At 39.1% G+C, this 22,489-nt stretch overlaps 1 protein-coding gene across 16 annotated transcripts in view; it reads right to left on the bottom strand.

Moving 5' to 3' along the window:
• Positions 1-22,489, bottom strand: part of LOC117402468 (neurexin-1) — a 389,183-nt gene that overhangs the window by 245,598 nt on the left and 121,096 nt on the right. For 11 of the 16 annotated variants that reach the window (XM_059024684.1, XM_059024689.1, XM_059024690.1 and 8 more), the window contains 3 exons: positions 15,059-15,360; positions 12,346-12,369; positions 11,133-11,294 (listed from right to left, as the gene is read on the bottom strand). In XM_059024684.1, coding sequence (XP_058880667.1) covers positions 11,133-11,294; positions 12,346-12,369; positions 15,059-15,360 — 488 coding nt within the window. The remainder of the gene's footprint in view (positions 1-11,132; positions 11,295-12,345; positions 12,370-15,058; positions 15,361-22,489) is intronic. The other 5 variants (XM_034003638.3, XM_034003640.3, XM_034003635.3 and 2 more) reach the window with 1 other exon arrangement.

The following is a 22,489-nucleotide window of genomic DNA, read 5'->3' as shown; positions in this document are numbered from 1 at the left end:
GAAATCAAGAAACTCAACTTATTAACTCATTGTGAACTGCCTCCAAAAAAAAAAAAAAAAAAAAAAAAAAAGAATATTGTACTCAAACATTAAGAAAGTTTGGTTGGTTAATTAGTCTTTGAAAATGACCCTGGCCAAGGTAGTCCTAAAATATAAATAAAATGGTTTAATCGTGGTAAATTATTTTAAAATAAAGATACACCATTGCAATGAATAATTCTAGAAAAAGGAACCGATTCTCATTGTTTCAAATACTGTCGAATAGATTGTGTTTTATAATTGAAGGCTGCATATGTAACTTCATAGTTGCTGAAGATTTCATTGTAACAACAAAAACCTTCTAGGCTGAGACTGATTTTACCGAAATAAATCAATTAATACCTTTATTAAGAACTATGGGAAATCAAGCTGTTCAACCTGTCAGGTGTACAAGCTGTTAATCACTGAATTATACTTGCATTATTCAAATGCTATTATCTGATTCAATGTCACTTGAATAGTGTTCTTTTTTTTTCCTATCATACAAATCCTTTCTGCTAGAATCTCTATTTATGTTCAGGAATTGAAAGAACCTATTTACAAAGCTTAAAGATTCTGTACTTAAATATATGGAAATTATATATTCATACACTGTAATTCATAAACTCATTGCTTACGATTGTAAGTCGCCCTGGATAAGGGCGTCTGCTAAGAAATAAATAAATAAAAAAATAAAAATAAACAACAAATATATATATATATATATATAGTTGTGCCCCACCATTGGTCAGGCACACCATGCATTTTAATGGTGTTTTTAATATGTTTATTACTATACATGTACATGTTTAGGTGGAAGCAAAATGACTGTTTAACTGTTTATGTCCAGCAATAAGCACAGTGCATGTGAGACAGCTGCTTGTTTCCAGTTGTGTCTTTAAATCTATGTCACGTTAAACTATTGGTAATACCCCAAAATGAGGCTTTAAAACGTGGCAGATTGCAAAGTGTTGATATTTACACACATTTTTAATAATACTGAAACAGTACGGTTTATAACAGTGCTAATGACCTCCCTAGCGGTCATTTCCTGGCAGTTAATGTCCAACACAGAGGTCATTAACATTTTATTCTTTGATTCCAGGCAGAATACTGTGCATGATGTCCTAATTTTGACCTGTAATGTGGTAATGTTCCTTGGTTTATTAGTGTGTGTATGCTGCTGTATATTCTCTTTTTGACGTATTTGGCTTCTTAAAGTCTAGCACACACTTATTGAAATAAAGAATGCAATTCACAGCCCCTTTTTTATGTTGCTGCATTAAACTGTAACTACACTGAGCAGCACAGACCAAACAGTTTGCATACATGAAAGGTACAGCTGCTATATAAAGTTAACTGGAACATCTTCAGGGATTATGAATAAAACAGCTTGTTCCCTAGGAACAGACCATCATCCATACATTCATGACTGCTGCTGTAGTCACTGGAGGGCTGGGTGTGGTATAAACACTGAGGATCAAAGGCAATCAATAGGATGGTTAAAATAAAGGACACCTTTTACAAGGCAAAGAAGATTCTATTGTGACATTATCAGACTGGACAGTGGCTTTCATATTAAAACAAAGTATGTGTAGCGCATATTAATACAACAAACATGATTTAAATATATATATATATATATATATATATATATATATATATATATATATATATATAATTCTAACCTTGTGTGATTAGTTTATTGATTTTGCAGTATTTCTCTCTGGTTGCCAGGTTACACAGTAAAAAAAAAATCTATACTGTATATGCAAAGGCTGAGAAAATACAGAGATAACTACAGTACATGATGAGAACTGTATGGAGGTAATCTGGCAGAAGGACAGAAAGATACAGTAACAGCTACTTTATTTAAATGAAGTGACATAGTACAACAACACATTTACAGCCACTGTATTTGCTTCAGAGGAATACTTTCACCATTAAACCCCCCAATGGTCTCTACATCAACTATGGCAGTAAGGCAAATTAATAGAAATGTCAATCAGCAAAAGAAATGATTGTTTTTACACAGCATGCATTCATATGGCACACTGTCTGCTACCTCAACCCTGTTCTTGCCGGTGTTTGTGATGTTTGTCATCGTGCTAGCGATATTGTTATACTGTAGATGAGGGACACTGCCATCCAATTTCAGTCTCTTTTAATGTCCCATATTATGACAGTGATTTGGGTTTGCTGTAAATACATTTTTAGATCTGGATAAGGCATTTTGTTCACTCTAACTGACTCTCGTGTTTGTTTAAATGCCTTAGGTACAAAAGCAATTCTTAACAGAGACCTGCAATTTACAATTGTATTCTTAAAGCCAAATAGGTGTGCTCCTGCTACAGCTTGTGGCAACAGGGTGTTATTTGTGACACATTACAGCTTTACTACATCTCACAGAGTAAAACTGAAATTCAAAACAGGGCTAGTTTATTGAATTAATGTATTTATATGCACAAACACTAGCTTAGATAACTGATTAATCATTTGTTGAATTTGTATGCATCACAGACAATCTGGAAAGCATGGGCACACGAGATGCACACAAGAGCATATGGCTCTGCTTGAATTCAATAAATAATCTTAACTTGTATTGAAAAGCAAGGTGTTCCTTTTGTACAGTTCTGATTATTCCTCACCGTATGAGGCGACTACATGATTGCTGGCAGAAGGTACTGCGTGTACAGTAGTGTGCAGATGTATTAGAACACCTCAAGGTGTGTCATTTATATCCTTTATATACCTGCCTGCATGAAAACCTCTGGGTGTGAGAATTCCGTCAGTAATTCAGTGATATAGAAACAATAGGAACTTGTGTGAAAATGTTAGACCACTTTGTGCTTTAATTAGGCATCTTAAACAACTTCTAAAAAGTCTCATGCATTTTACCATTTGTGGCTATGTGTTCCTTTTCTCTCACTATTTTAAATTAATTGCATCTGTGGCCTATTAAAGTCACCAATTACATTAGACAATCATTAATTTGCCTAATTTGACCATTTTCCAGGATTTTCAGTTCCAGTGGTTTGATTTCATATGCATAACAAATCAAAACAAGAGAAGCAATGGGGTGTTCTAATACATTTGCACACAGGCTATGTACGATTATCAGGTGGTGGTGAAATGAGGGCTTTATATTAGATATATCTTGCATGTCTTCAGAATAACAAGGCCAAATCTGAAGAGGTTAGCCAGCCTTTCTAACTGTAGGCTAGATGACGGTAATCCCCTTACTGTGAACTTTGTTAAGGGTGGAAAACAGAGCTGTTACTGAACAAGACATTAGCTACAATGTCACACACTTATGGTACAATTTTCATAAGCCCTTCATTGAAAACCTCTGATAAGTTTAACTGAATGTAACAACTGAAAAAGTTAATAACATGGTACTGATTTTATTTTTATTATTATTATTATTATTATTATTATTATTATTATTATTATTATTATTATTATTATTTATATTAATATACCCTTTTTTAATTTAATTCATCCCCAAGTTCTAAAGTAGAACGTATGGTTCTAAAATGAGAAAATAATGCAATGTTAAATAAATAAGGATCTAGGAGGCTTTTGAAGCCCACTTAATAGTTAAGAAAACAAAGAACAATCTCAAGAACACTGCCAGGCAGGTTCATTTGTCAGTGTCCATTGTATCTTGTGATCCGGTGGTTTCAATAGATGTTTAGTGAGTAACAAGCCTGTGCCGACAACTAACATCAAAAGCAAGTGCAGTAAATGATGATACTGAAATAAACCTGACAGAAATGACTACTAACGGATATGTGTGATGTAAACTGGGTGTGAGATAGACAGACAAGGAAGTGTGGAGCCTTATTTCTACATTACTGAGGTAGACAAATACATATTCTGTTTACATGGATATCTTGACATCACAATTGCCACAGGCAGGAGTTAATTTGTGAACAAAAAGGTTCCAGATCTTATAAATAAGTAAGGGGGATAGGAATTTTGTTTCTAGTCCTAATGTATTGACATGTACATACTAAAATTCTTATGCGCTTGTGGATTTGGGTTTCGTGTCTTATTGTTAGAACAATAGTGGCAGGCTGACTAATCTGAGGAACAGGGGAGACGACAATGTTGTTGTTAAAGGTGACGTAACAAGCGAATATGTTGTACACACCACACCACAACAAAAAAAAAAGAGTCATTCACACTGCCGTTTTGCCGTTAGGGTTGTAAAAAAATAGTAATTGTCTTACTCGTCACATCCTAAAATATTTTGTTACAGTACACTGTTGTCATTAAATTCATGGAACAGGAAAGTGTTGTTTTTGTATTGTACATGTTATGTATATAGAGATCTTTTTTGCAACAAGAGCCAGCTTAGAAGCCAGTGTATCTTTTTTTGTTCCAGAACAGCAACAAGCCAAGGCACACATCTGCTGACATTATCCATTTCTTAAAAAAGGTCAAGGTGATGGACTGACCTGCCAGATTGTAAAATTTAAACCCTGTTGACCATATCTCTAGCTTGAACTGAAACATATAGAGTCTAAAGTACACTCATTTAGTATAATTGTGTCTTATTGTAATTAACCCAAACAAACATACTATACTTGTTCTGGATATGATCCGCTGTACAAAACCAAACAAAATGTAATCTGTTAATTTCTATAAGGTATCTTGCATCTACGTGCTAAGCTTTGCAGTGATTAATGACAGACCTGATTTGTATTACTAAACATGGGTTTAATGGGATCAGTAGGCCAGGTCTGAAATAGGCAATTACTGCTTCTAGTTGACAAACAGTGGGTATCAGATCATTACAGTGGTAAAGGATTTATGCAGAATGAAAAGATTAATGTTAACACTAAGATCATAGGTGTTGCATTAGCATACAGTATTTATTCAATATATACAGTTTCATTAAAGCGAAAACACTAGATTTTATATTTTAACTTACCCGTTTTACAGTCACACACTCTACCGCCATTCGGATTTTCTTTGGACCAATTAGATTGATATAAAGATGTATGGTCTTCCTGTTCCCTTTCAATTCGAAGACGACCACCACAACATACTTATGGGATATGTCTGCCCATTGGCTGGTATTCACTGAGCTTTTTATATCAGAGCTCCCGATAGGCCCCTTTCCTTGAGTGACGCCCTCGGTCCTGCCCACCGAGGGATTAAACAGTCAACTCAAGGAAGCCATGATCTCTTTTGCCTGTCACCTATGGTAAGGTAAGACACCTGTGTTAAACTGAGCATTTTGAAAGAGATTTTCCGAGTCGACTGCAGTTCCCCTGCATTCGTGCTGAAAGTTGGCTTGCTGCTTTCATTGAATCAGCGGCTCTATTTTAAAGTCTCTTTTTCTCCTTTCCAGCAGTGCATGTGTTGTCTTTTCTAGCCTACACTCTTGGGGCGAACGCAGTTCCCCCACTGGGGCTAGGCTTTGCTTTACCACCGCGGTTGAGCGATTCCACCGGCTGCCGTGCACGCAGTTGGATGAAATTTAAATTAATATTTAAATTAATATATTATTATTATTTATTTCTTAGCACACACCCTTAGCAGACACCCTGTGTACTGTTGTTGTTGCGTGTCCACCTGTGTGTCGACCCTGTCGCACAACACCGCTTTGTCCATGTTGCGCACGCGGTACTCAGTGGAAGCACTGCTCGGTGCACACAGCGCTCGGTGCGCATAGCACCCTCGGTGCTCTGTAGACCCAGGGCACGCCGTGCTCGCCGCACTTGGTGCATAAGGCGCTCGGTCCACGAGGTGCTTGGTGCACACAGTGATCGATACACATGGTACTCGGTGCACACAGTACTTGATACACTCGGTGCGCATGGCGCTTAGTGCAGTCAGTACACACAGTGTTCGGTGCATAAGCTGTCTGGTACCTCAGCGCTCATAGTGCCCGCGGTACTTAGTACACTCTGTGCACAAAATGCTAGGTGCGTGCGGTACTCGGTGCACTTGGTGCACGTGGTACTCGGTGCACTCCATAACTCGGTGCGCATGGCGCTTGCAGTGCTCGGTGCGCATATTGCCCACAGTGCTCAGTGCACAGGGTGTGCATGGCGCCCGGTACTCCTGGTGCATGGTGTTGGTCGGTGCAAGCTGTATTTAGTGCTTCGGTGCACGCATAGCCTGGTGCACACGGTGCCGTCGGTGCTTCGGTACTTTGTGCACGCAGTGATTCACCGCTCTCGAAGCCTGGCAGGCTTGGTGGTAGCCCGCAGACAGCTATGGCTGTCACAGGCGAGAGTCCCAGACGCAGATAAGGCGGCACTGATAGACGCACCGATATCACCGGGGCATACCTTTGGGCCAGCTGTGGAGAAGCAACGCTCACATCGAGAACATGAGGCATCTTGACAAGTGCCCGCGCTGCTCCCGCCAGGTACTCCGGCGCGGGGCAGGTCGAACCTTTGGCAACCTCCCCAGGCACGTACCATCTACCGAACGGTCACGGTCCCCACGGCTCCGCTGGGTGACCTGAGGCATTGCCTGCCGTCCACTGCGGCAGACGGAAATACGTCCCTCCCGCAAGGCATGGGGAACGCAGGGTGTGGTGCATTCGTGCAACAGTGTTCTAGGAGGCAGTTCCAGGGCCGTTGCCCGAGGCAGCCACCTCAGCGTACTCCACCCCAACCTCAACAGCCCCAGCAGTGGCCCTGAAGGTTTGCGGCCTCAGACCCACCCCTTCACACCAGCTGCAAAATTGGCGCGCTTGCACCTCAGATTCCTGGATGCTCATCACCATGTACACCGGTTATGCGCTACAATTCCACATGGGGCCTCCTCCCTTCCGAGGGGTCATGAATACATCCGTGACAGACCCTCTCCAGGTGTCGGCACCTCAGCAGGAAGTGGCTGCCTTGCTGTGCAAGCGAGCCATTCATCTGGTAGACCCCATCTGCCATGGAGAGGAGTTCTACTCGAGATACATCTTGGTGCCCAAGAAGGACGGCGATTTTCGCCCCATCTTAGACCTGAGACTCCTCAACGAGTTTTTGAAAGAAAGGGGGTTGCAAATGCTCACCATCACATCCTACAGTCTGTCCGGCCGGGCGACACATACATCCACGTTCCCATTCGTCCCGCACACAGAAAGAAACCTCCGCTTCGCCTTTCTAGGGAGCGTTTATGAGTTTTCCGTGCTGCCGTTCAGCCTCTCCTTAGCTCCTCCTACGTTTTCAAAGTGTGTAGATGCTTGCGGTTGCAGGGGATCAGGGCATTGAACTGCCTCGAAGAGAGGGAGCAGTGGCCCTCATGGCGATTGTGACAGAGCATCTGGTGAGGCTGGGCCTCATCATCAACGATGCAAAGATTTGGCTTACACCGGTGCAGCGCACAATGTACTTGGGGCTCCGGCTGGACTCCAGTGCGATGCACACATATCTGTTGGACGACAGGGTAGCAGCTATTCGAGGTTGCCTCTCCCTGTTTTGACAGGGATCAGAGGTTACCCTGATATCGTGTCAAAAACTATTGGGTCTGATGGCCGCGGCCATATCGGCTGTCGAGCTGGGCTTACTTCGCATGCGCCCACTGCAAGCGTGGCTCAAAGCGTTCCACTTACTGTACACCCAAAGTGCGACAGACACCGTCGGCTGACAGTGTCTTGCTCGTGTTTGGCAGCCCTGCGTTGGTGAAGGCAGATCTCTCACCTGCGCATAAGGTGTGCAGTGTGGAGTAGTGGATAGGGCGCTGGACTCTTGACCGGAGGGTTGTGGGTTCAATCCCAGGTGGTGGACACTGCTGCTGTACCCTTGAGCAAGGTACTTCACCTAGATTGCTCCAGTAAAAACCCAACTGTATAAATGGGTAATTGTATGTAAAAATAATGTGATATCTTGTAACAATTGTAAGTCGCCCTGGATAAGGGCGTCTGCTAAGAAATAAATAATAATAATAATAAAGGTGGGGAGTAGCAGTAAACCATCACATGGTGACGACAGACGCTTCCAACTTGGATTAGGGGGCAGTCTGGGAAGGCAGAGGAGTCTGTGGCACCTGGTTGGACTGTTGGACAACCCTGCACATAAACATGTTGGAATTGCAGGCTGTTTACCTTGCTAGGGAAGGTCCAGTTAGAGAAGGCGACAGTTCTCCTGGTGGCCCCCCGATGGCACAGGATATCCTGGTTTTCAACCCTGTGCCATCTCTTACAAGGCCAGCCCTGGGAGGTCCCGCTTCGCCTGGATCTCCTCAGTCAGACGAAAGGCAGGTTCCAATAATTGAATGGGACCGCTGGCCAGCCCTAGGGATATATCACATGTTCGTCTGTACACTGCATAACGCTCGGGCAGGCTCCACTGGGGCGTTATATGCCTACAAATGGAGATATTTTCAGAACTGGTGTTTGACTAAGAGTCATGACCCAGTTTCTTGCCCTATACCAGTCATCTTCCAGTTTCTGATTGAATCTCCAGGCGCGCATTTCTTGGCAACCTATTTTCTCAAGGGTGCTCGTAGATTACGCCCTCCACGGAAGGACGTTCTCCCCGAATGGAGCCTTGATATTGTGCTGGAGGCTCTCAGGAAGGCCCCATTTGAGCCCATACTTATTGACATATCTGTCTATGAAGACAGCCTTCCTCTTGGCTATCACCTCCGCAAAGCGGGTCAATGAGCTACAGGCGCTGTCGGTGCACAGCTCCTGTATGCATATTTGAGACGATGGCAGCAGGGTGTCACTACGTACAAACCCTGCGTTCCTCCCTAAGGTGATCACAGCCTTCCACATGAACCAGTCTATGGAACTGGAGGCTTTCCATCCACCTCCGTTTGGATAGGAGATTGAACTTCCTCTGCCCGGTGCGAGCATTGAGGTGCTACATGGATAGGACAAGAGCTGTGGTCCAGTAGGAGGCTGTGTGGTCCAGTGGTTAAAGAAAAGGGCTTGTAACCAGGAGGTCCCCGGTTCAAATCCCACCTTAGCCACTGACTCATTGTGTGACCCCGAGCAAGTCACTTAACCTCCTTGTGCTCTGTCTTTCGTGTGAGATGTAATTGTAAGTGACTCTGCAGCTGATGCATAGTTCACACACCCTAGTCTCTGTAAGTCACCTTGGATAAAGGTGTCTGCTAAATAAACTAATAATAATTCTGACCAGCTCTTTGTCTGTCACGGGATACAGACCCTAGGACAGCCCCTCTCGAAGCAGCGACTGTCGCACTGGATTGTGGACACAGTCTCCACTGCGTATGATAGTTCCGGCTTGCCCCCACCTGGGAGGGTAGCCACTCACTCTACCGGAGAGTTGGCTACATCTTGGGCCTCGCTGTCCAGTATCTGTACTGTGGCTAGCTGGGCTACGCTGCATACTTTCTCCAGGTTCTACTGCCTTAATGTGGTAGATCCTTCTTTGCTTTCATTAGGCACGAGGGTCCTTGAGGTTGCAAGCTTGCACCGCTAACCCTTGGGTTATGCGGTCCTGATGCGTCCCTCATATGCTGCCGTTCCTTCTCCCTCGCGACTGCTCTGGTATACTTTCCCATAAATATGTTGTGGTGGTCGTCTTCAAATTGAAAGGGAACGTTATGTTACCGTAGCCCTGGTTCCCTGAAAGAGAAGACGACCACCACCCAGCAAGGTCGCATGGTTCGCCCTCACGGGTTCGATGCAAAAGAGATCATGGTTTCCGTGATCTGACTGTTTAATCCCTCGGCGGGTGGGACCGAGGGTGTCACTCCAGGAAGGGGCCTATCGGCAGCTCTGATATAAAGAGCTCAGTGAATACCAGCCAATGGGCAGGCATATCCCAGAAGTATGTTGTGGTGGTCGTCTTCTCTTTCAGAGAACCAGGGTTACGGTAAGTAACCTAATGTTTTCATTTTAAAAGGTCACAGTTGATAATCGTATAAAAGGATAACTTAGCAAATGACAATAGTAACAGCTGTTCCTTTAGTGCATCTAAACTGATTAAAAAACATTATGACTAAACAATCAATCAGAATGTTAAAGGTAACGAGGCACTGTGGGAATTCAACTATTTATTAATCAAGGAGGACTAAACTTGCAGACCCTTCACCCATCCTCCCAGCATAAACATGGACTCTCATCACTGTATCTATATAGTAACTCAGTCTTGTTTATCATGGTGCTTTTTTGCATTCTGTATATCTTTATACTCTAACCCCTATTGCATATTCAACCTGCTGCAATAAAAAACGGTCTCTCTTATTCACAGCATCTGTTTGAAAGACCAGTCTTGAAAAGCTGCATTTGTAGGCTGCTTCAGAGCTCTGTCAAGAACCATAACTGCAGGTTGTCACCTGTCCTTTTAATTTCTACCTGACAATACCCAGAAGTCAATAAAAGGGAAAGGTTTTAAGCATCACAATACCCATGATTTAACCACATGGGTCTCCATTCAAACAATGTAACAGTACATTATTTTTCAGCAGGACTGATTATAAAAGTGGCTGTATTGATTGCACCTGCACTGTCAGATTCATACAAGTTTTTAACATCGAGGGATAAACATTTACCACCTTCATAATACTGGTTGTGTTTTCAAGACAAGTGCTGAAGCCCTGATTCATAAAGTTTAAAGGTGATGTTACAGGCAATTTAACACCAACCTAATTAAATATTTTCAAGGTTGTAGTTAAGTTGGAGGGAAAATGGCAGATGATCTTGCTAGTTTTAGTGGGTTATCCGTTAAGCGAAAGCTTGACCCTGCCACATGCAAGTGTAGCTTGCAGATTTTCAATTTGTATCGTTAGTTTTCTTACCAGTCATTTTACCCAAATCACTTTAAGCAGATGAATGACAATGTGATTATCATATCACATGGATTTTATTGAGATAAGCATTTCAAAACAACTGTAAAACTTTTGGTTTTCAAGGTGTTTATGAATCAGGCAGTCACTCTCGGAAGCAAATAATAATAATACAAAACTCACACAGATTGGATAGATTAGACCCGTTATAAAACTTTTTTAGTAAAAGAGGTTCTAATGAGCATGACCGAAACTGAAACCCATGTTTCACAAGGCTGTTCATAATACATTACGGCCGCGTTGCTCTGCAAACAGGATCCTGTACAAAAATGGACAGCTGTATTAGGGGAGGGACCAATCTATCTCTACATAGCACATGAAACAGCAAAGTTTACCTCCTTCAGGCAACCCATAAAGTTGTTGCTGACAGGTGAACCTGGAAGGTCAGCTGTGCTAGGACTGCCCCCAACATAGAAAAAGTCATCAGAGCCCAGCATGGTGTAGTCCTCCTGTGTGTATCCTGTGGTGGTCAGAATTCCATCCACTGATATTGTTACCTAGATAACAAAGCACAGGGAAAGGACACGCTATACTCACACACCTATATGCTGCATTGTTAGATCTGTTCCTGTGTGAGGCCTATTTGTCTGAAACCCATTTTCATGTCTGTTTTTGTGTTATTATTTTTTTGTTTGGTATTAGATGCTAGTCTGCAGACCCCTAGGGAAATCTAAACTAGTTCAGCATTTTACGGATTATTGAAGTAATGTTAGTATTGTCCCTACTGCAACTCAAAAGTAATTTAGCAGACACAAAAATGGTGTTAGTAGAATGTATTCTAGGTTAGTTTAGCTAGGGTACATATTAGTAAGTTTAGCAGTTTTTGTCCACTTAAAAAAAAAAAAAAAAAAAATATATATATATATATATATATATATATATATATATATATATATATATATATATATATATACAAGCATTTGGGTTAGACTGAAAGCACAAGCAATGTGAAGCACCACCACAGTTTGCATAAATCAACAGAATTAGCTGCATTGCTAAAAGCATGCCTTCGCTTATCTTTTTGTATGTGTGCACACAAAACAAAAATAAGAACAAAAATAAGAACAAAATTAAAAAACACACACTTTGATGTGCGCATGCAGGAGCACTTTTCAAATATATATAATAAAATAATAATAAATACACTCAATAGCTTGCAGTGTATTATTAAAAAATGAATGATTTTAGCGTTGCTGTCATTCCTCAGATCCAGTGTCCATGCCATGCATTGTGAATGGTAAGAAACTGGCTGAGCCAATGAACACCAGGCCAGCCAGCAAGTAGCCTTATCCTTGTTAATCACAGCTTGATGCAAAGGCTCGCAACGATGCTCCTGAAGGTGAATTAAACAGAATTGGACAGGGGCAGGTAAAAAAAGGAAGGTAACCAACAGATGAAAAGAAGGAGTTCAAAGTAAGCAGAAGAGTACCAACCGCAGTTCCCTTTTTGTTAATGATGTCTACAGTGAAAGAAAGAAAGAAAACACACGGCAAACCCAAACTAAGAAACAATTAGAATGATATCTACCGAACAATGTAGTTTGTTTACCATAGCGTGTCCAATGCCTGAGTGCTTTGTGGAGAAGGGGGGAGAAAGGAAATTAAAAACTGTGAACAGAATAACGATTGTTACTCAAAAGATATGATGGTTACTACCATGTTAGTACATTATTAGGAAAGTTAAAGGTAACGGTTAGTAGAATGACACATTCCATGAATGACATGTTAGTTTTTAAGCATGTTAGTAACATAGAAAAAGGCAAAATAAGTTCACAAGAAAAAAGCAGACTAACGGATACGCCTCCACAGTGTTACCAGCACTGATAGCACATCACAATAATCCCTAAATACACAATGTTACCAAACGTCATAGCTATACTAAAAGCCCCCAAATCTTAACACGTCTCTTCTAACACAGTGTATGGTTTCCACAGACATCAAATGGCTCATAAAATAGAATGCCTAAAGCTCATCATCTGACCCTCTTTATCAAAAGTCCTTCATCTTTTAAAACACGTTTTGTTTGTACCAAATCCCTACGACTGTAATTTACAGCACACACTGGGATCCTTCCCAACTCCCACACCTCCTGCAGTCATATTGATGGAGTTTAGGATCAGATTACTGCAATGAAACAAAGCAAAGAAGATCCTGACACAGACAATGAGTAGAATGGATTTCTGCAACTGCCTTACCTAAGCATACATTTCTACATTCTTAGCCTGGTTTTCAACATTAATATTTTCTGCCATATTTTTTTTTGGGGGGGTGGGGGGAGTGGGGGGGGGGGGGGGGGTTCACACAACCTGAGCAGAAGCAAATCTAGAAGTGGGTTTCCTGACCTGGTTCTCTGGTACAACCTATAATAATCAGTTAGCATGTACTTATACTTTGTAATCTGTAGGACATTGCCATTCAACCCACAGCTATGGCCAAAGGTTTTGCATCACGGAGAATTTTGGGACTGAGACATAACCATAATAAAAAAAACCTATATGAACATAATTTTTATATTTTATTTAACATCATGTAATCACAGAAACTACAAAATGACATCGCAAAAGTCTATCGGAACTGAAGCCATAATAGTAGTACAGTATTTCATGTTAGATTTCAAAATGTCACATTTTTCAATGGTTGTCAGTTTTTCGTTAAGTATATGGAAAACTACAAAGCAGTATGTAATTCAATATGTTAACGTAACATTATTCAGCAAGTTTCATTCGACTTTATGCAAAATGTGTTAATTCTATAGGGTGATGCAAAACCTTTGGCCATAGCTGTTTATAACATACATTGAAACAAAAAACAAATATTAGCTAACGTTTCCATTTGCAATACATGATTCATAACAAAAGACACATGTAAAATTTTGCAGTGGTTCTGCTGCTGTCTCAAGTCTGTGTTTTTGGCATCATTCTTCTGGGTCTTGCAGAATTAAACCTTTGAGGCTCTGAGACTCTTCCCTGTCTTGTTCGGATAACACATGAATTACAACACGTACTGTACCTACAGTGTTTTCCATATCCTAGGTGTATGTGTGGTTTGTCAGAGACACAACACAAGCCCTGATACAGCCTCCACCTGGTGACCCTACTGGGCGAGTGAGGATTCCCCATGTGGAGGGATAGCATATGGTTTGAAACTTAAATTGTAATACTTAAATGACTGTTTGAACACTGCTTGATTGGCTTTAGATGATGGTTATCTTTGCCTGACCCTAAACGCATTACTCCACATCAATGAAATAAAAAAAAATTAATAGAATTGCAAGAAAGTTGCCGCTGTCAATAACTAAAACACTATGCTGTTGGGCACATTATGGCTGCTGCATTTGCATACTACAGAAAGTGCACATAATGTATTTTACATTCTCTCTAATCACCATGATATTGTTAACTGTAAGGAGTTTTACAGTAACGCTTATTCTTCCAGTGATTTCTGCCTCGACGTTGTGTTTTGAAGGTCAGCTCACTTCTTGAAGCTAGCTCAACACTCACAGTGGAACAACCCTTATGGTTTTTGTTATGCAATTAAAGGTTAGCGTCTGTCTGTGCTGTTGGTAAGATCAAGAAAGTCTTATTGGAGCTTGAGACAGAAAGGTTAGGCAAAGGCTTTCATTAATTGACGCAAAGGCAAAATTAAGTACACTGTTAGTCATTATTACAATGCAGGCATGAAAGTTAAATGTATAAATAACACAATTACTTTAAAATATGCTATATGGTGACAGAACCTTAGTTATAGTATAGTACCCAAGTGCTGTTATGTTAGTTTGCTTCATTTAAAACAGGAAACTACTTGACAGCTGTGACTTCTCATGAGTCTGAAAATTCAATTAGTTTTTAAGTGCTGCCAGCTCAAAATGTCTCATTATTTGCTCATCAGAGTGACATCATTCTGTAGTAATATAGCTGATACTCTTGTTTTACCTCAATATACTGTAGGACTTTAGATAGTTCAAACCAGTGCAACTAATTTGAAGACAATGACCATGCATGGGGCTAGATAAGTAAATGTATTGATATTTGAAGCAATATGCAACAATAAGACCCCCCCACTCAAGGTCTAGATTTGCCCCTGCTCAAATGTGCCATTTGTCAAGGTTGGCTTTAAAAGCAGTCTAATAAATTATTAAATCATTTATGTATATATCTTGATTATCTGTAAAACTGTGATTATACAAGCTGATCAGAATTTATTTCAATATATTTGTAATAGATATACTATTTTGCCTGTGCTATCATCCACTGTACTGTTACCTGACGAAGATTCCTTGTTACTTTGACATCATGCCACGCATTGTCATTAAACTTCCCATTCACAGGTTCCACCAGCGCCTCGAAGGCCCCAGACCCCAGATTAATGACGAGAGAGACGGCTCCGTTCTTCAGAGCAAGGTTGACGTAGTCGGCTGATTTGCCTGTGTGGAGCATCAGTCCATTCCTCTGAAGAGTTTTGAACGACAGCGTGATTTCATCACTGCTGCTCTGAATTGGGTTCTGGGATAAGTCGTAGCAGAAGTATTCAGACCCTTTGAAGGTTGCGACGTATTCCTCTTTTGCTGCAGGAGAATAAACAGAAAAAAAAAGAAATGACGTTAAGTAACGACTTCAGTACTGTGTGTGGATTACCTTGCAGTGTTCCTGGGAAAATAAATACATAATAATATATACATTTACTATTAGTTCTAACATGCTGTGAATTTGATATTAAGAATATGTTAAAGGGACATGAATTCTGCTGATCTAATGAGGATCATCTGTTTGGCAGAAGATAAGATAAAGCAGAATACATATACTTTATTTATTTATGATTGAGTGTTATAGAAGAGAATAACAAGGACAAACATTTTACTGCTAGGCTTGCAAAACATCTAACACTAGGCCTGTTCCTGGGAGAAAGGAAAGGGTATGTAAAGGAAATGAGATGTAAAAACATGGCTATTTGCTCTGCTTCCCTTAAAAGGAGACACAGCGATTGCAAGTGGGAAAGGCTTTTGTTAAGGCAGGAAATTCCCTGTAACTGAAATCTATAATAATGTCACAAATGCAAATGATTGTGCTCGTTTTGAGAAATGCTTTTAAATACAGAGAAGGAATATGAAATCAACTGCATACAAGTGGGTCCCAAGAAGTGCTTGACAGTCTGATACAATGAGACCATTGAGAAATAACAGTGAGCTCATTGAGGTGCCACACACTCTGCATTAAGAATGGATCTGTGCAATGCTTTTAGCTTCAGTAGACAGACTGCAAATAATCGAACAAATTGTGTCCTTGAGGGCTGCATAAGCATAATTACAAGGAGGCCTGTTTCAAGGTCCTCTGTAATGATGACTGTTAATAAACCATGCTTTTATCTTACCCCTTAATTATGAACTCATCAGCCACAGACACCACTAGATTGTGTGTATTTACCATGCTCTGTGGCTCTGCTGGGCTCTTTACAGGCAATGTGATTGTGACCACAGCTTTATTGTACAGTAGGTGCAAATTAAATGCAACACTGCATACACAAGAGAGAAGCTAGTCTTTCCTCTGAATGGATGTCCGGAATCCAAAATTACAGTTCAACTATTTACATGCTTACAATTCTAACTGAATTGTCTAATACACATCCCTAATATGAAGGTAATATGAACAGTAGAATGGTGCAGGCACATACGATTGCAGCTTCCGTTCGTACAGTTTACTGTGGTGTACTTGCTTGGTACATTTTTTGTATTCTGCGCTTATAGTCCACTGTTCATGACCATGTATAAGCAAGGTCGTCAGCTTTATTTTTTAAATAGACCACAGTTAGCAAATATTTACTTTGCTGGAATGTGCTTTACAGGTTTTTGCAATCAGAGCATTGCTATTTGTTTCCATAAGTTCCAGCTGTAAACCCTTTTCAGTAAACAACAGTATATGTATTTAAATCTCATTCAAAAGGAAGCTGTCTAATTGATTTGAGCTTTTCCAGAACTCAAAAGATGGTTTGAAGTGGTTTTTGGTCTACGTTATATTGCCCTTCTTTAGGATGCAAGACTAAATCCTTTACTAATCACATTTTCCTTGAGAAACAAAACAAAACAGAAAGGCCAAATCAGCAAACCTGGGCACTCTATATTGGAAACAGCAGCTTCTGTTGTCATTTGAATGATCAGATCTCTATCATTGTGACTGACAAACATCAGTTTAATACGTGTCCCATCAGATGTCCTATCTATAAGATGACTGCAGATAATCTCCCCGTTCATATTCTCCACCTAACACCTTCAGTAATCGATGTTGCTTTGGAATACGCATTGTAGTTTTGGTTTTTGCATCTGTTCCCATTCTCTGAGGTGTCTGTAATAAAGTCTGACTCTGGGCACAACAGAAATGATCAGTCATTAACAACAAACATCCCTACAATAACGATCTCCACACAAGTGCACCACTTAAAAAGCGTTAAAGAAACACCAGTGTCTGCCTATATTCCACTGATGAAGTACCATGTTTGCCTCTGTATAAGCTCATGCTGAAAGGCATTTAATGGTATTTGGTTTCAGCCACACCACAGATCAATTACCCAGTCATACTGTTGCACACCAGAGAAATCAAGCTTCCCTATCATTTCTGAGAAACAGAGTCAAGTTTACCGGGAAGACTTAAAATAACCGAAAGCAGGTCAAATTTTCAGTCTGTGTTTTTTTTTTTACATTTTTTATTTTATTTTAACTCCTAGGAGGAATAATACAACCACAACGTTTGTACATCACTTTCTTTCTAGTTTTCCACTTAAATAAAGTGTGCAAAGCTATTTCTTTTCAACTATTGTGTGTGTGTGTGTAAAAAAGATTAATGTCTGACAAACAGAGCGCTATTTATAATACTGGGAATGAAGTTTGTCCTACAAACAAAACACAGAGCCTGGACTAGACAGCCTAAATGAATCATAAGGTTAAATACTGGCCCTTATTTTATTTATTTATTTATTTATTTATTTATTTATTTATTTCTGAAATATGCTCTGACTTTTAATGTATTTGGTGTATAAAATATAAAAAAGGATTTTATCATTTCAGATATCTACAAATCACTAGCACAATGAGAAGGCAGTCTAGATCAAAGCCATATATAAGACATCATGACAAGGGGTAATGGTGCTTTTTCGCTTTCTGGGACACTATGAGATTGTGAATCACTGGTTTCAAACAAATATAGTAAAACAGCCCATTTCACTTTCCTGGCAGTCCACTGAGTGATTTCGACAATGCACTCATCCAGTTCACCCACCTGCCTCACAGAAGCATGCACCTTTCTATCTTCCTGTCTTATTTATTCATCTAATCTAGTACAATCAATATGGCAAAAACAAGAGAGAGAAAAAAGAAAGCTTCACAATTGTCCGCCGAGGAATGAATACTGTATGGGATTTTCTTCTTCGAGAAGATGACGACCTCAGCATGTGAAAAACAAAGAGGCCCTGTAATTGTAATGTTTCAAAAGCTTCATTCCTACTGTATATTATCTCGATGTCAAGGGGGTGTAGCTAAACAGTACATTTTCTTTTTTTTTCTGTCCCACTGCCTTTGTTTATGATGTTTGAAATCATTTGAAAATCGGTTATTTTTGCCATTATTTTGATATGTTCTGTGTTAAGGGTAGGCATGAGTTCAGGGGTTGCTCTTCTGTTCTAGTTGCATTACATACACATATGTAACCCAGGCTAGATCATCTAACATGTCTTCATATATATATATATAGACATACAGTATGTAGTGCTGCCACCGCAAGAACAAGCATCTGAGTTGCCTGCAAATACAGTGGCCTCTACTGTACCTCTTTGCTCTAACACAAACCATCTGTATGATCTTTGGGCAATGCATGCCTAGAAACTAGAGACGCAAAACTGCAAGCATACACTTAAAAAAAAAAATCTTTCTAAAAAGTATTCCAACAAGCAACCTTTTCTTGCATTCACCTGCCAACATTAGCATTACACCGAAGAACAAAAACAGCAATTTTAGAAAGAACTAGACCAATAAACAATCCTTTCCCTGACCTACTTTCCATGGAAAAACTGGAGAGAATATCTGTGTTCATTAACAATGCAAATAATAAGGACTTGTAGGTCTCAGTATACATTTTCAATGACCGCCTGAGGACGTAGTTTTATTATCCATAAACTAGCATGTAGGTTGTATACAGACTCAGCACTATTTAAACTTCCTTTATAACCATCTACAGCTACGGCCAAAAGTTTTGCATCTCCTACAATTTTAGGAATGAGACGTAATTCAATATGTTAATGTAACATTATTCAGTAGTTCAATTTAGTTAATTCTATTGGGTGATGCAAAACATTTGGCCATAGCTGTACAGTATATAATACAATAGTGTATGTTTAATTGATCATAACACTGTTTAAATACTTAACAAATGGCCCAAAGGTATGAAAAACAACCATTCAAACACAGGAAATGTACTGCAACCTGAAAAAAGGGGGTTAAGTGTTTGTTAAGAGTACAGTTAGTGAAGTATCAAGGATTGTCAGAAAGGACTTCTGTATGTTATAATAACAGTTGTTTAAAAATGGATTGTAAAAGCTTTAACAATAAATTGGCATCAACTATTTTATATTATAGTGCAGCTAGTGAGTGGGCTATAATTACAAAAAAAAAAAACAGTTGAAAAATGAACATTAATTATTAACTTCAACACAGCTTTCATTTCCAAATCATCTTTTCATTCAGTTATGCATATGCTCTTCTCCTGGGGACAGCTACGTGTAATGAATAAAAGGCATTTTTGAAAGATTATACATTTTATCTAAAACCCAACAACTATTCACAATGAAAATTCTACCAATTACAGTGATATAAATTGACTTTCAACAGTTTTTCATTTCATGAAATTCTAATAACACATTGAAATAGAAAAATAAAATACATTTAATTTTCAGTTGCAAGGCTACCTGTTTTGCAGTGAGCTCTGCATCACAGTGCATGTCTCGATTCCAGATCAATGCATGAAAGTATTATTTCAGTTTGTTAATTAAGTCAAGTATCCTTGCAACTAATGCCACTTGACCAACAGTCAAATGATTCCTCTCGCTGTTTATGATATTTAGTGTTTAAAAAAGCTACCCCGTAGGTTTGGAAAATGCATACGAATTGTTGGCTGCACAAATATTTACTTTTTTGTTATATAGTGGGGAAAAAAGCAGTTGTAGCGATATGGTAGTAGGTGGCAAATACATTACAACGTTAGCAGACTGCGGTTCTGCACGTTTTACGATAAGCACTGGGTAAATTCGGTTTGTCCATGGTACAATACATACACTGCTAAATCAAAGGGAAATCTTGAATGTTGACACTGATTTATTTATCTGTATTTCACAATGTTAATATTTTGAAATAGAATCGTCACTTTCACTGTTGTTTTGTATTTTTAAATGTATCATTAAACAATCCCTTACAGTTGATCTGTGTTGGTCCTGCAGGTATATATATATTATTATTTATTTCTTAGCAGACGCCGTTATCCATATATATATATATATATATATATATATATATGAGAGGATAAATACACAAAATGTGCTGTGCAATTCATAGCTAACAAACAAAATCATATCCTTTAATAAATCTTGCTTGCATACATTTAGATCGAACACAAATTGTGTGTAAAATAAAAATATATTTAAAATGGTAAAAGCAGTTCCCAGGAAAGCAATATTATCCAAACGCCCTTTAATATTTCAGCATTTCCTCAGTTTGAACAAATGAAGCAAGCCTCACATAATTACAGAAATCAGACTTCATAACTCCCATCGCTTTAATAACATTTTTCCAGTACAGCCCAGCAGTCTCGGTGTACCTAATAAGATTTCAGACTCATAAATGAGCTATTTTAGGAACTGTCATTGATCCATCAAGATAAGGTATAAGACACTTAATATGATTTAGTCTTGTCACTGTTGTCAAGACAAACTTGTCAAATCCATATAGTCGTACAAGGTCAGACTGGGGTATCCAGAAAGCAAGGATGATTTCACTCTCATCTCTACATTGGTGCTAAAATTTTACTCAAGACAGATAATGGATCTTATTGTGTTTCCATCAATTAAGAAAGCTCAATACAGTACAATAGGCTCTCCATATTGAATTTGTGCAAACATTTGGTGATGGGTGCATTATTGCAAGGTCTAATAACACTACACAGGTTCACACGTTTCTTGTATGTACAGTAGGAGGGATATTTATCGGGGACGTTTCTGAATTCCAATGCATACAGACACTTTTTTCAAGATTCTTCTGTATGGTTACATGCAAATCAACCTAAAAGCTGCAGTGCTGAGATCATCATGTACATGAAAGATTGACAGACTCACTGTGCAAAAATATAATTTTCCTGCATATTATTTGCATAAACCGTACACATATAGAGTATGAAATCAGATTAAGCTGCATATGAACAAATATGCTTACGCTTTTAAATTATACACTGGGGCAATTACTCACATCTTAGGGAACCTGGAAAAGGAAATTAAGGAATAATTTTCAAATGTACTACCCTGGATACCCATTTTTGAGGGAACTCACTGTAAAAAAATAAAAAAGACCTCCAGATATTACCATGCAATACTTCAAAGCAGTACAATGTCTAAAAACAGTTTTAATTATGTTTGAATATGATTTAAAGGAATCTAGATGTTCTTAATATTACATCTGTTTAATATCCTATTACAAGTGGTCTGTCATTCTCTTTTGTTTCTACTCATTGTTTTACTAACCAATGTTCTTTTTAAACCACTGAAAGACATTGAAAAATGACCACCAAGGGAATGCAACTTTAATGTATGTCTCTTGTACAACTGTGGTTTTGTATAGTGATTATTTCATTTACTGCAGCTGCCAAAGTTGCAGAGGGGGGCACACATTACAGTTTTACATCACAAGCAGTTATTTTTGAAAATTCAGGTGTTTCAGTGGTTGAAAAGGACTAGAGTGAGTAAGCCTTGTAAACACGGAGTCAAGCAAAGACATTAAAAGAGAATGACTGAGAACACACATAAAGGATATAACAGGTTACAGTAAATGTAGATGAAATACACTCCAGATAGAAACAGACTAAATACATCTTAAAAACAGTACTACGACTACAATTACTACTACGACTACGACTACTACTACTAATAATAATAATAATAACAATAATAATAATAATAATAATAATAATAATAATAATAATAATAATAATAATAAATTACACTAAAATATACATTTTTGTTAGGGTTAATGTTGAAACGAGGTAAAACTATTTTACTGCAGTAGCTAAAACTTCAGCAAATATATATATAAAAAAAAGTTTCAAAAGAATGCTAGATATATTTATTAGAAAATAAAATCTAGCACACAAGCATTGGTAAATTCATTGCAATCCAATAGATTCACTGGTGTGCTAATGTCTCATGAGTACAGCCATGCATGCTGTGTGAAACCCACAAGAGTGCTATCTGTACTCTTCCTGAACCCAAAATATCCATCTACTGGAAACCAACCCATGTCAAAAACACACCACTGGCACCATTCCATTTTCTTGCGTTTTCCCATTTAAAGGTTACACAACTACAAACCAGGTGAGCTACTCTACAAACTATCAGCCCCTCAGATCTGTACAGAACAAAATAAGCAGACTGGGAAGAACAGATATATACCC

This window comes from Acipenser ruthenus, chromosome 5 (genome assembly GCF_902713425.1).
Source record: "Acipenser ruthenus chromosome 5, fAciRut3.2 maternal haplotype, whole genome shotgun sequence".
In the NCBI taxonomy this organism is placed as follows: Eukaryota; Metazoa; Chordata; class Actinopteri; order Acipenseriformes; family Acipenseridae; genus Acipenser; species Acipenser ruthenus.
This window is presented reverse-complemented; position numbering and strand designations above follow the sequence as displayed.